This window comes from Nanorana parkeri, unplaced genomic scaffold (genome assembly GCF_000935625.1).
Source record: "Nanorana parkeri isolate BGI_ZX_2015 unplaced genomic scaffold, ASM93562v1 scaffold1812, whole genome shotgun sequence".
NCBI lineage: Eukaryota > Metazoa > Chordata > Amphibia > Anura > Dicroglossidae > Nanorana > Nanorana parkeri.
Window position 1 is genome coordinate 262,939 of NW_017308080.1, and position 15,536 is coordinate 278,474.

At 41.2% G+C, this 15,536-nt stretch overlaps 1 protein-coding gene across 1 annotated transcript in view; it reads left to right on the plus strand.

The window, feature by feature from the left end:
* Positions 1-15,536, plus strand: part of LOC108799785 (lymphocyte antigen 75-like) — a gene marked incomplete at its 3' end in the record, with an annotated part of 68,021 nt that overhangs the window by 46,462 nt on the left and 6,023 nt on the right. Inside the window, 11 exon segments of the mRNA XM_018571703.1 lie at positions 3,233-3,387; positions 3,746-3,856; positions 4,735-4,823; positions 6,441-6,607; positions 9,092-9,285; positions 10,869-11,011; positions 11,134-11,206; positions 11,758-11,826; positions 12,484-12,607; positions 13,918-13,953; positions 14,916-15,106. Coding sequence (XP_018427205.1) covers positions 3,233-3,387; positions 3,746-3,856; positions 4,735-4,823; positions 6,441-6,607; positions 9,092-9,285; positions 10,869-11,011; positions 11,134-11,206; positions 11,758-11,826; positions 12,484-12,607; positions 13,918-13,953; positions 14,916-15,106 — 1,352 coding nt within the window.

Below are 15,536 nucleotides of genomic sequence, written 5' to 3' on the forward strand. Positions count from 1 at the left end.
GTCTGGCAGCGGCGAGCGTGAGGTGGGGAGGAGGTGCGGCGCACAGCGTGTGGAGCTGTGAACAGGGCCAACTGATGGGAAGCCGATTAATCGATTATTGAAAAAGTTGACAACTTTTTCAATAATCGATTATAATCGATTATGTCGATTAGTTGTTGCAGCCCTACAATAAACACTTTGGTATCCCAGCAGATTGTAAGGTGTGATGGACCTGCTTTAAGAGGTTAATACTACTGGTGTGATCAGAGCAGCTTATGTACAGTAACTCTGCTGTTTACAGCACACCACAGAGCAACATGCAGTTCTTCTGCCAGGGTTCAGTAGGGAAGCTTGGAATAGGGAACTGCATACACCTTTTGTCCTTATTGGCAGTGCAAAAATACTACTAAAGCCCAACTCCAGGATGCATGTCACCTGCCGCCCACCCCTCCCTTTCATGCCCCACAATTTTTGATCGCTGGATGAAAAAAAAGAAAAATCAAATTCTAATCTAAAATCCCTTATTTACTTTCCTTAAGCTGCAGTCATGTATTTTCCTTTTTTGCTTACTTCCTGCTTGGCTCCTCCTTTTGAGCGTCAACAGCACCTACATGGCATAGACACTTCCTATTTCATGTCCATTGACCAGAGTTCTCCCAGGATCCAGAAAGGGACCTGCGGTCTCAGGCACCATCACACTAGGGGGTTCTTTTATTCTATTTAAGTACAATGCTAGATGCTTGCTTTTGTAAGCCGGTACAGATCAGATGCCACCTTACCATGAATATTATATTATATGAATACCTATTGGCTTTATTTTTTTCTACCCATTCCCATCATCGGGTGTGCTTTTGACTCGTTACAACCAGAACTGGTTCGGCTGGAGATCCTTTCTTTCACATCCTTGTTTACAGACAATCATTTTTCTCCACTATAAAAAAAAAGGTTAATACTAGGGATGCACTGATACCGTTTTTTCGGTATGTATGGAGTACGAGAACCGATATTTTTTTTTTTTTCCCGGTACTCGCCGATACCGAGTACCGGAAGTCCAATTAAGGAAGCCAGACGGCGTGTAATGTCTCGTCACCTGGCTTCTTGATTAGCCAGAAAGCCGGGTGGTGTGTAAAGACTCGCCACCCAGCTTCCCGATTAGCAGGGAAGCAGTCTCCATGCTTCTCTTCACTAGGTGATGAGAAAGCATGTACCCGGCTTTCTGGCCAGTCAGGAAGCCGGGCACCACATCATTACACGGTGCCCAGCCTCATGATTTGGCCAGCTTCCCGACCAGCCAGGAGGTTGGGCTAGGCATCGGAGCATTTGGGCGAGTATGAGTACTCACCCAAGTACTCGGCACCAACACCGATACTAGTATCGGTATCGGTGCATCCCTAGTTTATACTGTATCCATCCCATAGTGACAAAAGCCAAAGAAATGTAGATTAAAAACCTTTGAATTGTATGTTACCCCAAAAATTCCTTTCACATATATGTCTCTATGTTGCTGTTGGTAATGTAACATGTTCTTTTCTGATATCCTCATTTCCTCTGAAATACCTGCCAATCTTGCCAGTTTACACTCTCTCTTGTATTATTCTGACCACATCGAGCACAGAAACAGATCTGTGTTGGCGTGGTCAGTTTGTGTCTCTCTTCCTACATGGAGATCCAGGGCACCTTGCTGACACATGGCGGGCCTGTATCTCCTGTAGTCTGTTGAGTCACCACAATGCCCCCCTATCCTTGCTGTATTGATTGACAGTGGCCCCCAGCAGGAGCCTCGCTGACAACACAGTAGCTGCTGGAATGCAGGGCACACAGACGGGGAACACTTCCCTGCTCTGTGTGAGGACATCCTGTGCCCCCGCCCCCCCTGGGCAAGATGAAGGCAAAGGGGGCTGTGTGGTCACATGACTGCCACATGAAAACAATATAAAGGTACAAAACATTTGTTTTTTTTTATTAAAATAACGCAAGTATGGTATAAAACTTTTTCTTGCAATATGTTTTTTTTTTTTATGGCTTCTGTTCATATATTCTTTAAGTGCAGTAAAAATTAAGACAGATGAATCTTCATTTTCCTGAAATCTGATCAAGATGTTGAAGTGGCTACTGCACTATTCGCATTATCATTTTTCATGGCATCGAGATTTAGATCAGAATTATGTTTCCCAAAAGAAATCCCTCATTGTGGGTGGTGGGCGATCATTAGAATTTCTATATAGAATTGTCATGTGGGAAAATGTTTCATTCGTCAGTGATTATAGAGGGCATGGTGATACTGTGTCCAGGTTTGGCATGTGCTAATTTTTTACTAGTGCAAGTAGCACTAAAGCTAAATATACATTGTTAAAATTTTGTTCTTTAAAAATTCATTTTTGGAATGTTCATTCAGTTATTAAAGTTTATGGGGTCACATTGACAATCGACTGTAGTGACAAAAAAACAAATTGAAGGAGCAGGATGGAAAATGTTTCTCAAAACAAAATTCTAATAGTAAATGTGGTGCGTACTTGTGAAACTCCGTTCATTCCAAAATCGAATGTTAAAGCTAAATGACATTCAACAAAGTCTCTGATGGCATTATTGAATATTATGATGAGATTTTTCACATAAAATGTTAGTATGAAAATCTATCAATGTATACCTAGCTGAAAGTGACACTAAGCTCAGGGGGTAAATCTTAGCAATGCATTCATCACTGGAGCCATTTTTAATTATTTTTTTTTTTTATTGTTTATCCGATTAACCGAACTTAATAATCGGCTAACTAATCGATTTTGAAAATAATCGTTAGCTGCAGCTCTATTCAAGTACCTTAACTATTAACAGAAATGTATCTTATTTGTGTATCATTCGGCTGAATTGGTGCTGACACCGTCCTTTCTTCTGTAGGGTGGCTACTTTTGTCCCCCATGGTCCCCGTGTGTGTTGTAAAGTAGTCACCGCTCCAAGCTCACTCCTGTGATGGACTACAATCTCAATACAAATTAGTAAACTAAACATGAGATTGTAGTCCATCACGGAAGCGAGCTTGGAGCACACACAGGGACCAAAAGTAGCCCCCCTCCAGAAGGAAGGACAATGTCAGCACCAGTGATACACAAATAAGATACATTTTTGTTTAGTGTCACATGAAGACACTGAAAAGGCAATGTTTTTTATAGTACCTGCACCAGCCAAGCAGTTGTCTTTCTTGCTGTTGCACTTGCTCTCTTTCTGATCTTTACCCCTGTGCATTTTTTTTTGATAGAAAGTGAAAATATTTGGTCAGGATTTCAGAGCAATTCTATCCCCCATCTGTTTAAATGGTCCGATGGAACAGAAACTCATTTTACATACTGGGATCAGAATGAGCCCCTTCCTCCATTCAACGTGACTCCAAGCTGTGTGTCTTTCTCTGGGACGGTGAGTTTCTGTTGTCAGTGGCAACACATGTTATACGATTTTTCCTTTTCGTCTTTCATATATTCTATCTCGTCTTCTTTTACTTCAATTTTTTTCATTTTTTAAGTTTTTACTTTAGTAATAATGCAGTATACAAGAGACATAGTAGCTAATGCTTAGTATGGACAAGCCAACCTTTGACATGGAATGTCTGGCAACTTAATAGTATGTATCCCCATGACTCCTGCAGCCGTGTAGGAGAATTTTGGGTCAATGAATATCTTACACTTGTAAACTACTTTCTCCTATTCTTATTTTTCCAAGTACACGGATATTTTTTACATTGCTCAGTAACAAACCTCTTGTTTTTTATCCCCAGACTGGACGATGGCATGTTAGGAACTGCACAGAAAAATTTAATTCTATATGCAAGAGGCTTGGAAAAGTAAACAATGCTACCGCATCTGACTCTGGGTGCCCCCTGGAAAAGGTATATTCTGGCATTACAGTTGCCTTATGTTTTTGTAACATCAAATCATGTTCTCTTGAAGGAGACTACAATAAATCTTCTCCAAATAAGTTTTTTAAAGAATAAAAGTACATTTTATTTTCATACCAACCAGTAAGAATGATTCTTCCGCCTTTTGCTGGCTAACTGTGGACAAAAAGTGGTTGCAGCAATCAGGAATGTGCAGGGTTTATATAAAGTGTACTAGAAAACAGTTTGCCTTAGAAGTGTTCTATATCACCTGCTGCAGATTGTTGCTACCCTTCACTGACAGTTAAAATGTAAACTTGATGCTATTTCTGTTCAGTAGAGTGAGGATAGGATGTCAATATGCAGCCTAAAGGGAATTTGCCAGCCATTTTAGGCTTTGAAAGAAAAGTATTTCCTTAAGCAGAGACTGCTGGGTGTCTATCACCTATTTTTTATCCAGAAATTCCATTTCTGTGGGCTTCTGATTAACTTTTCCTTTCCTAGAGGCCTGACCTCTGGGCTAAGCCCTGCCAATCTGATGCCCCCTGTCCAATGAAAGTATCCTTGACGTCCATTGTAGTGCTCTCAATTGATAGGAGCACATCCAGTAAGCACACTGAGAAGGGTTTTCTTGGTAACAGTTAATAGCGGCCACCTTTTGGTTATTTTCAAAGGTTTAAAATGGCCGACGTGTTTGCTTTGCGTTTGTAACAAATGAGATTAACTTCCTTTCCAAGGACAGCTGTGTATATGTCTCTGATTGTACATTTAGATATTCTCCAGTCCAAATGACTAGGAATTTCAGAATTCTGACGTTTCCTAATGCAAGCTTTAATTGTTCAGCTTCATTCTCTCATCCCTTTTTTTCTTTTTTTTTTTTTTACATGTAGAACTGGAAAAGACATGGAGAATACTGCTACCTCGTCAATAACGATGAAGTCACTTTTGATGACAAATGCAATCTCACAATTACAAACAAGTAATAAACTAATTAAAAACTTTTTTTCTATTTAGTAATAGTTGCTTTTTCAAAATAGTGTTCAGGAGATATGGAGAGAAGTGTAACATGGAAGTTGTGTGGGGTAGAAACACCACAGCCTAAAGCTGACCTTGCACATGAAATGCAAGGTCTGCAGTTTGTTACCCACCACCCCTTGTTGAACCATAGGAAAATTGTATGACACAAAAAATACCGGCTTCCTCCTGTGGTGCTTGGGCAAAGGTTGCATTGCCTTTCTTCCATTGAGATCTGGGAAATGCACTCAAAATCTCGCTGGGAAGATTCTCCCAGCACTGTGCTCGTGTCCTCTTGCGAGATTTGGTAAACTTGGCACTCTCCAGGATCTTGTCAGATGATGTTTATATCACTACCTGCAACACAGAGTAAAGGTGAGTATAATATCTTTTTTTCCCCCAAGCATCTTTTGGGACAGCACCTGAGAGAGGGTTGATATAGTGTCTCCTCCCATATGTTGTGGGAAGCACCCATCAGAAAAACTCAGAGGCCCCTCTCCTATCAGTTTTTAATGTTTCCTCTTACTTGGAGCATGGGGAGCTGCACTCTCCCAAGACTTGTCTAGAGAGATGGCCTATTTTTTTTCTGTTTACCAATTGGGACTCCCAACCACTATCTCTATAGTCAGGGGCTTCTGTGACAGGGGCTCCCTTCCTTTCCATGCTTGGCAGGGGCTCCATCCCTGGTGCTCTAGTGGAGTAAGCATCCACTTTCTGGTCCTGGTGATGTCTAGAGCCACTTTCGGGGGTGACATGCGCTGTGGTTCCAGCTGCTGGGACTCAGGGGAGGGGCTAAGTCCTCTCTGGTGCTTGTTCCAGCCTAGCACGGCAGGGTTCTGGAGTTCCGGGACAGAGGATATATTAGGTGGATACATGCTTCCTGCTGTGCGCTTTGCAATAGAGGTCTCTGCAGCGATGGTGACTGCAGGTGCTTCAGGCACCAGCATGGCCCAGGTAGGCAGCTGTTTTCCAGTTTCCTGGAAGAAGCCAATTTGTCTTGTGTTTCGGATTTGATTCTGGAAGAATCGGCATCGGTCTGTAGTGATCTGATCACTTTGGTTAAACATGGAGCGGGCCACCCCGTGGGGTTTTTTCAGACCTTCCATTCTTTGATGGCTAATGTGTCTACTCCCCATCTGGGTGAGCCTTGCCATTACCTCAGGCTTCTACATCCCTTACCAAGTCAGAGACTAGATCTTTGGAGGATGAGGAAGACTGCTTTCTTTCTTGCAGTATGGCTCTGGAGAAGAATAGGAACAGGGATAAGGGGATAGTAGAGCCTCCTGTTTCAAAAAAAATTTGTTAAAAAATTTTCCAGGACCCCAAGGAAGGGGGGGGGGGGGGAGTAATCCATGTACTGAAAAAAAGAATGATATGAAAGTAGCTTAGTATGGGGTTTTTTTTCCCATCCCTTACAGGGTCACTACACACTTTAAATCCTCATATTTTTTTTTTTATATAAAGGTTATTGCTTTGTATGTGCTATGTGACAACCCTCAATCTGTCCTGTGCATGATAAAACTTTTGGAATTAGGTTACAATACTCTACTTTGGTTTGACATGTTGTATTGCTATTGTTTAGATTTGAACAGGAATTCCTAAACAGCTTAATGAGAGAGCAAACTAATTCAGAGGGGAAGTACTACTGGACAAATCTAAAAGACACTGATAATTCCGGAGAATATTACTGGCAAACAGCAGCTGGGAAGAAAGACCTCTCCTATTCCAACTGGAACACTCATGAGCCAGGTAAAGTGAAGTGGCATTGTAGTCAATTGTTTCTTGGTTTTGCATAAAAATAGGGAAGGGTTAAATCTTCTGTCAGAACTTTGTTGCTGTCTCCCCATTGGGTTGATATCCCCTCAGTTCATGTCCCAGTTACCACCTATCACCAGGATAGGAAAAGAAGCAACATCTCCTCCACTGGGAACAGAACACAGAAAGAAACTTTAGAGGTTCTAATTCTCGCAAAAATAATTATAAAATCTACCCGCCGCCTCATCTCCTGTCATCACCTAAATAAATTCTACACCCTTTTTTGTCAAACAGTGCGGTTTATTTCCCAGAACACATAGGGGGGAATTTATCAAAACTGGAGCAGTTGCCCATGGCAACCAATCGGCATCTCTCCAGTTTGCTCAGTTAAGATTAGAAAATGAGACAGAGAAGCTGATTGGCTGCCATGCAAATCTGCTGCATATTCTGTTTGCTCCCCCCCCCCACACACAGTGTATACCAAAAAGGCTGTAAATAGAGATGAATGTGTTTGGGGACACTTTAATGGGAAATCTTTTATTGTTACAGAATAAGTGCATATTTTTTTCACCACCACCATAAAAACAACAAATCTGTCTTAAACTGCACACAAATTCAGGATACCCCCACATACCACTACCCTACCTGATGCTAGTAGTACATATTATGGTTGCACTTGTACCCCTTCAGGGAAATAATGCTGACTAAGGGCTATATTTGTTTTCAGTTTATGGAGTTCTGTTCTAGAAGGATTCAGCTATTCACTTTTCAGTGCATCACAGACGTATGCCATTCAAGTAGTTTAGAGTTCCACAAGTGGAAAATTCCGATGTAAAAGTCCATAACTCTCTGTAACGGAGAACAAGCTTGCTCGCTTATTTTGTTGTACTATTGAGGTGATGGAATATGCATCACATTGTGGTTCACCAATGATTGTACATACTACCATAATCCCACAGACTTTCGCTTCTAATCTTCGTGTCCACCAATTCATTGTCCTGCATGTCACACTGAACCATAGGGATCTAATCTTATTTTATCACAATCTCACTTCATTTCTGTATATGCAATATACTTCTTGTGCTATATTATCCCAACTTACAATGTTCTTTTATATGATAAATAGAGCCAGTGGCTTTCAGCAGACCTCATGTGAGGCTCAAATACTTTGCAGGAGGACAGCTGTTCCTTCTTTTACTGTACTCAATCAGCAGCAATTGTGACATAGTTCAAACTGATTATTATATTGCTGTACTTATCTGACAAATGTCGGAAGAATTATGGTTCCGCTTTTCTCTCCATATTGATTGCAGAATTGCGCACACTCCTTAAAAATCATATTATTCCTGGTATTTAGGGTGTAACATGAAACATGGTCACATTCTCCAACCCACCACCGTAAAACTGCCACCCCCCTTTCCCTACAGCATCATCCTCCATTTACAGAGATGTTTTAGATGGCATGACTACAAGTTCCATCTTAGCCACCACACTTGTAGTTCATTGTGTACTACCTCCAGCCTCATAACTGAAAGTCCATACTGTCGTACGCACCTGGGGCTGGAGAAAGCGTCTGCAGTAGCCTGTGCATTGCATTCACAATGTGCAGATCACGGTTGCAGGCTCCAGTGCAAAAATGTCATGAATGCAAGCAATATGCTTCTAAAGAGTACATAACCTGAATAAATAATGAGCAAAAAAAAAGAGAAATTAAATCAGCTGTAGTGAGTATGGAGAAACTGTTTAGAAGACTTAGGAGACTTTTACATTTATGTGCCTCTCTAAAGCTAGATGGAGGTTGTGGCCTGGTTTGATGCCCAACTTTGCCATAAGGTTCTTCAGGTGGAGTCATCTGACAAGCATTACCCCCAGCAATGGGTGGAGTAATCTGACAAGCATTACCCCCCCAGCAATGGGTGGAGTCATCTGACAAGCATTACCCCCCAGCAATGGGTGGAGTCATCTGACAAGCATTACCCCCCAGCAATGGGTGGAGTCATCTGACAAGCATTACCTCCAGCAATGGGTGGAGTCATCTGACAAGCATTACCTCCAGCAATGGGTGGAGTCATCTGACAAGCATTACCTCCAGCAATGGGTGGAGTCATCTGACAAGCATTACCCCCCCGCAATGGGTGGAGTCATCTGACAAGCATTACCCCCTGCAATGGGTGGAGTCATCTGACAAGCATTATACAATATTTCTTTGTTTAATAAAAACAACATGATGTGAGAGCCTCTCAGGATTCATCCACTTGTACAGACCCTTACACTACATGGCTGTTTGTAGATCTGAAAGAAGATTGTGCAATCAGATTCTATGATTAGCATAACTGTTCTGGAAATAACTGGAAATGGACACACACACGCACACACTCTTTGGGTTAAAGTTACACTCTAAGGCTTCATTGTCTCTTTTTAATATATATTTCTGTAGCATTAGTTTTATATTTCTCATTTATATCTGGGTTTTTTTAGCTTTTTCTGGAGAATGTGTTGCAATGGCTGGAGGAGAGTCTCTCGGAAAATGGGAGGTCAAAGACTGTAAGAGTTTTAAAGCTCGGTCTATATATAAGAAAGGCATTGGATCTGTCAAAGAAGAAGATATTCCAAATCCCAATGCTACCTGTCCTGATGGCTGGTTCCCTGGATCAGAAATGTATTGCTACAAAGTATGTAATTTTAATATTCACACAACGTGCTCTGATATTATTTAAGGCAAACTCTGGCCTTTTTGTTTTTTGTGATTATACAGCTTATTGCCCTTATGCTGAGTTGTCTCCCCTCATGCTGTGCATTTGTGTTATCTAATATTCTTACTTGTAGCTCAGCCCCCAACACCTGTAGTATTTAAAATGCAATAAACTTACCTTTTTAGCACATCTCTGCGGAGGTCAATGATACTTTGGGACCTGCTGATTGGCTGTTCTAAAGCTGCATCGTTGGAGGAAAGGAAGGGAGTTGCATGCTGCCGATACCTATAAGTACTGAGTAATTCTCTACTGTTTGAATTGAGTAGCAAGGGAGCAAAAGGTAGGCAAGTATGTGTGAAAGGAAGGCAGTCATTTAGGTGGATAAGCAGGTTTCCTATCGGTAGTGACAGCTGAAGAAAAATTTGCCCGTTGGCACTTGAATGACATTTAACCTCTGTGCAGTGTTGTCATGACATGATGGGATGAGTTCCTTTTCTTATGGTTAAAGAGGAACTGACTGTGGAAGCTGTGCTCAAAATAGGCAGGCAGAGGGCAATCCATTTGTTACTAGTACTGTCTGTGGTCTGCCCACACCTGATCTTTCCCCTTTTGCTGACTTTCCATGCCTTTTTGCTTTACCGTGTCTGTGTGAAGATATCCATCTTGGTAGGGATTTTTGCTCTCATGTCAGAGCCTCCGGCATGGAGAACAGTGAGTGGCACAGTAGTGACATCACCAAACCATACTCCAGATCTGAGAAGACTAGTAGTCAGAAGCAGCATTGCCTAAGATCTCACACTGCATATAAACAGCTATGAGACTGTAAACACGGGAGTGTCTAGGTACACTTACTTACCAGGAGGATTTCAAAACGAGAAAAAAAAAATAATTTTCAGGGTACTGCTTAGATTGTATTTAATTAATTTATTAGTAAACCCTCATTTGTTTTTGCATCTATCTACTACTACCAAGCAGTAGATAGATGCAAAATTTTTTTTTTTTTTTTAAAAGCTTTTTGAAAGGGTTAATACTTGTGTCTTCACCGCGTGCTCCTGTCCGGACATCTGAATATTTCTTGGGGCATGCGCAAAGGTTCTTGGGGCATGCGCAGTTCGGCCGGGAGACTAGGAGAGACAGAAGGTAAATATATGGAGCAGTGTGCACCCACACACAGTCCGTGGGACATGAGCGAAGAGGAGGATAGAGGAGTCAGCGCTGGATCGGAGACCTGCACCAGTGCTGGAAGGACAGCTGAAAACTACAGGAAAGAAGATCAGATTAAGAGGCATCATTTAAGGTAAGTCCTTACTTTAGCACTGTGTGTGGGGAGGGGGGACGGGGGGGACGACGACTTTAGCCTTTTAATGTCACTTTAACTGTTCCCTGTAACACATGTATAGCAAATCTTCGCTCTTAGAGTTCACATCTTTACGTTAAATTGGTTGTTGGTATGACTTATTCCCTCACATGTTAAGCTCTATTAATTACATTAACCCTTTGGAGTAAATATTTTATTCTTTATCCTGTATTTTTTAAAGCTGTATTTTTGTTTGTTTTGCTAGATTTTCCACAAAGAGAGACTACTGAGGCAAAGAACCTGGGAGGAAGCTGAAGGAATGTGTGAGGAGTTTGGTGGGAGTCTTGTCAGTTTCTCTCATATAATGGAAATGAAAGCGTTTCACTTTTTCTTAAAATCAAGGTTGAGGTATGTTTTTTTACTTTTAGTATCTGACCTTAATAGGATAATTGTGTGCTTTGTATTTAGACTTGGATATCTTGGTTACCAGTCTGATGTCCCTTCTTTATGTTTGGCTTTTTAAACTCTAGTGAAAAGCGATGGATTTGGGTCGGCTTGAATAAAAGAAACTTGGGAAGCTGGGAGTGGAGTGACGGCCGCCCTGTAAGTAAACGTCCTGTATAAATACATTTTATCAGCTATAAACTTCACCCCACCCCACCCCTAGGGCCATATCACATTAGCATTCCTCTCGCTGGCGAATACTTGCATTGATGGGAACGCTATACAGGGCTAAACGCATGGAAGAGAAATCCCTGTTTCCATGTGTTGCTCCCTTGCTGGATGGATGAGTGAGACATTGCTACCTTACTGGTTACATTCTAAAGCATTTCTGGCCGTGAGGATTTGAAGTCTCAATCATCCAGCCAGCAAGAAAGTGACACATCGAAGTAGGTGAGTATTTTCTCTGCAGCTTTTTTTCAATTCTGTTTACAACCCTTTAACATGGACTTTTAGTATTATTTCCACACATTGTCTACAGCTTACCTCTGGTTTCCAGCTATGTTGGAAGCATGCCTTGTCACTTTGTTTCATTGTGGCATAGATGTGGATGCCTGCTGGGGTCCATGAGGGGACTTGTTTGTTTTTGGGGGGTTTTTTGACAAAGTTTTTAACTATGCTTTGCTTAAAAATACATTTTCTTCCTGCCAAAGATCTCTTCAACTGTACTGGAGGAATTTCAGGAAGAGGACTACTTCCTGCGAGACTGTGCTGCATTGGAGGTGAGATGAGAAGCCACATCATATCTATATGGGAAACCGCTTATTAAATAAGGAACATCATAATACCTCCATTTCTTAGTCACATTAAAGAAAAGCAAAAGGGGCTTCACACAATTCTCTATATGAATTACAAGCCAATGAGCATTGTGTAATTGTCTTTCTTACAATCCAAGCAGGAATTTTATTTTCACTGATTTAATTGAGATTTCTGTGTTTATCAATAACAAATTCCAGTGTAATTTTGCTTAATTTTGGTTATTGCTAGAAGATGAACTTTGGATGTCTTTTCTGCCAAAAAGTCCTTTCCCCTCTTTCTTAGCAATTTTAAAAATAATGTACACTGCCTGCGTCAAAGTGCAACCTGCTTTGTTCTCGTCATCTGTAAGTTAGCAAGAATGCAGCTGGGAACTGCGGGGATGTTTCCCTTGTGTACATGTGTTACATCAAAAGCTTTACTGAAATCATTTTTTTAATATAAAGGTGAACTAACACTTTAACTGTTAGTGTGTGTTTGTGTGTGTGTGTAATGAATACATCATGTGACCGTGTGGCGTTTGTTATACTGTAGTAACCTGATAAGTTAGAAGCTAAGTACAGTTATGCTCAGATGATCCACTATAAGCTTTTCTTTATCTGTCCTGTTTTTTGAATAAATAGATTAATGTGCCAAAGCAAAGGAATGTGTGGACTTGGCATTTTGAAATAATTCATGAGCAGGAATACAGTCTGCAGCCGTTCCACTGTGATGCCGAACTGGAATGGGTATGCCAGGTTGCCAAAGGTGAGCAGAATATACACATTGACAGACTTGTTTCTCCGGATAAAAACAAAATATATGTTGATAATAGCATTGACACACAACCGCCATTGCAAATTTTAAAAAGCCTGTGTGTAGGTGGAAAGGAGTAGTGATCGCTTGTTATGGTGTCCCCAACTCTACACCTAGTTTGAGATTTTGAGCCTTTTTTCCCTTTTATTTTAATCTGGTAATTCTGCCAATAGCACACTTCCTGCCCTAGGGCAATTTCTAAGAGAAATGTGACATATATGTATGATATATATTGCTGTGATACTAAAAGAACTTTAGGAACCTTCATCGGCTGTTTCTTACTGTTCATTTTAGGCATTTTAATGAATTATAGTAAAACGTTTTTAAGACAAATGATTTGATGTTGTAAACACAATGTACCCTCAAAATCCCATATAGGCTTTCTTTTCTATTTTATACTAGTTATTTAATCACTGCAAAGCTGCTTAACCTTCATTCATACATTTAGTCCCGCCCTGCCTTAGTGCTATCATCGTGGTGTCACCTCTATAGTCTGTGGAACTACAGAGGGGAGTCTAGATGGCACTGCAGGGGTGCGGAGATTTTTTTAAAAAACTACTTGTCCAAGGACTAGAGCGGGGGCCCAGAATAAGGAGGCTGCAACAAGTGATCTGGGTGGCTGTACAGCTGCCCAGATTACTTGTACAGAAAGAAGAACGGCTCCCCTGCTGTATATTTTATCCCTACTTCCCCACAGCAGGGCTAAATGTAGAAAAAAAGAACACCTGGCTGGTTCACAGAACTTCATGTCCCGGGCATTGGGCAATAGGATTCGTGTATCCCTTCATGGCACAGGACTAGAAGTACTGACGCACAGCCAGTACTGTAATAACGTGAAGCCCAAAGCAATGTCGGACATGCTGCTGATCCCACAGGTAAAAGAAGACCAGTACAGCGTTCATGAGTAATTTCAATATACTGTTAATATTTTTAAGAGCTGACGTTTTTGTTTTTTAAAACTAATTTTAAAAATTTAAACAATTTTCAGCTGTACATATGAATTAAAGTGGATTGCAGTATCTGCTAAAGAGGCGGGGGACCTTCTAGCAACTGTGAAAGGTTGTTACAATCACTCATTTTGTCATATGAGGGTCGGGGTCCTGACGCTGCTTATAAAGACAGTGCTTGCAGATAAGAGCGCCTCTGTGTTACTGCATAGAGGAAGGAGCAAGAATGTCCTTGTTCTTTGTAGACCATTTGTATGGTGTAGTTCAAAGTCACAAGATTAAATGACCTAATATATATTGCTTCAACTTTTCTAGGTGTCGTCCCGAAAACTCCAGAGTGGTATCGGCCAGGTAAGTACGGTGTTTTATTTTATGTTGTAATGGTGTAATCTTTGAGAAATAAAGTTCCAATGACCCTGTAAATAAAGGAAAACCTATTTTCTGTAGGTCACAGAGCTGTATATTTACCTGAAAGGACTTTTTGGATGAGGTGTTCATATTTAATTTACTTTTCCATGTTTTGATGTTTGCATTCCATTATAGAGATTTGTAAATGTTTGTTCTTGTGGTGATATGTTTGGCAGGGAATGCGATTTACTATCATTGCTTTAAGTGACCCTATCTCCAGAGGTGGAGAAAGTTAATCCAGCAGGATAAATCTTACCTGAGCAAACTGAAGAGAGAAGCTGATTGGTTGCCATGGGCAACTGCTCCAGATTCGGTCTGTTAGAGTTTTGCTAAATTACCTCCAAGGGTTCCTCCTGGTGCTGTTACAGGGCACTGCTGGATTAACTTTCCCCACCTGGTGACAGTAGTGTTACTGGTGGCTGGGATAAGAGGTCAGACCACTTTTTTGTATGACATTCTAGCTCATGTAGAGGTAATCGGCGTTGCATGACCCATCTTTAACCACTGATGGACTTCATTAACCAATAGCCTGTAATAGCTTATGTAGTACAGATCAATAATATGTATTTAAGCATTTAAAAGCCTGAAAACGTCAGAGTGGTAACAAACGCCAAGTGTGGTTAGTGTTTTATGTCACAGCAAGAAATTCTACCTGTGCTTTTTGGCCAGTCTGCCCTAATTGAGAGAAATTATACTCCCACTACAGTCGCCTAAATCCTGTAAGGTTGTTTAGCACAGCACGTCTGCCAAGAGACTGCAGTCCCAGGCAGCTGCTTATAAGTATTCTGCTTCACCAAGATGCCGTGGAATAACGTTTTGCTTAAATTATTTTGCTGTTGCTCTAATTTCTCCAGCTTCGTATATATGATTTCCGAACATTTTTCTTTTATTTTTTATTCCTGTAGACTGGAAGAATAAGGTGAACCCTTCAATTGTTGTTGATGGCTCAGAGTACTGGTTTGTGACGGAGCCAAAGCTCGGCCACAAAGCAGCTGAACTGTATTGTGCTGTGAATGGCAGTGAACTGGCAGTCATTGACACCTCCAATGCCCTGAATGGTATACAGCAGCACATGAGGATGCAAGCAGATGAACTGGTAAGTCTTCAGACTACTAATTTTCTCTGACCAGATCCCTATTTGCTTAAATCTAAATAATGCTAAATTTTTACCAATCTATATCAAAGTCATGGGATGGGCATTTGTGATCTGGATCTCCACTTTATTTTGGAATAGTGCAGTCTTACACTTAAAGGTTTTGGGGGGAAAAAAATGTCCCTCTTCTTATGTGCGCTCTTTGTCATCACTGAAGTATCAGTGGGAATAGAAGGATTCATTAACCCCTTCGTGACTGACGACGTACAGTGTACGTCGCCAGCATCGGGGCTGTTTAAACAGACTCCCGGCGACTTTTGCCGCCGGGACTCTGTTTAAACTTGTAGAGCCGACTGTCGGCTTTACAACAGAAGCGATCCTGGCGACTTACCTGTCGCCAGATCGCTTCTGCGTCCCGAAGAAGGGGCCGCCC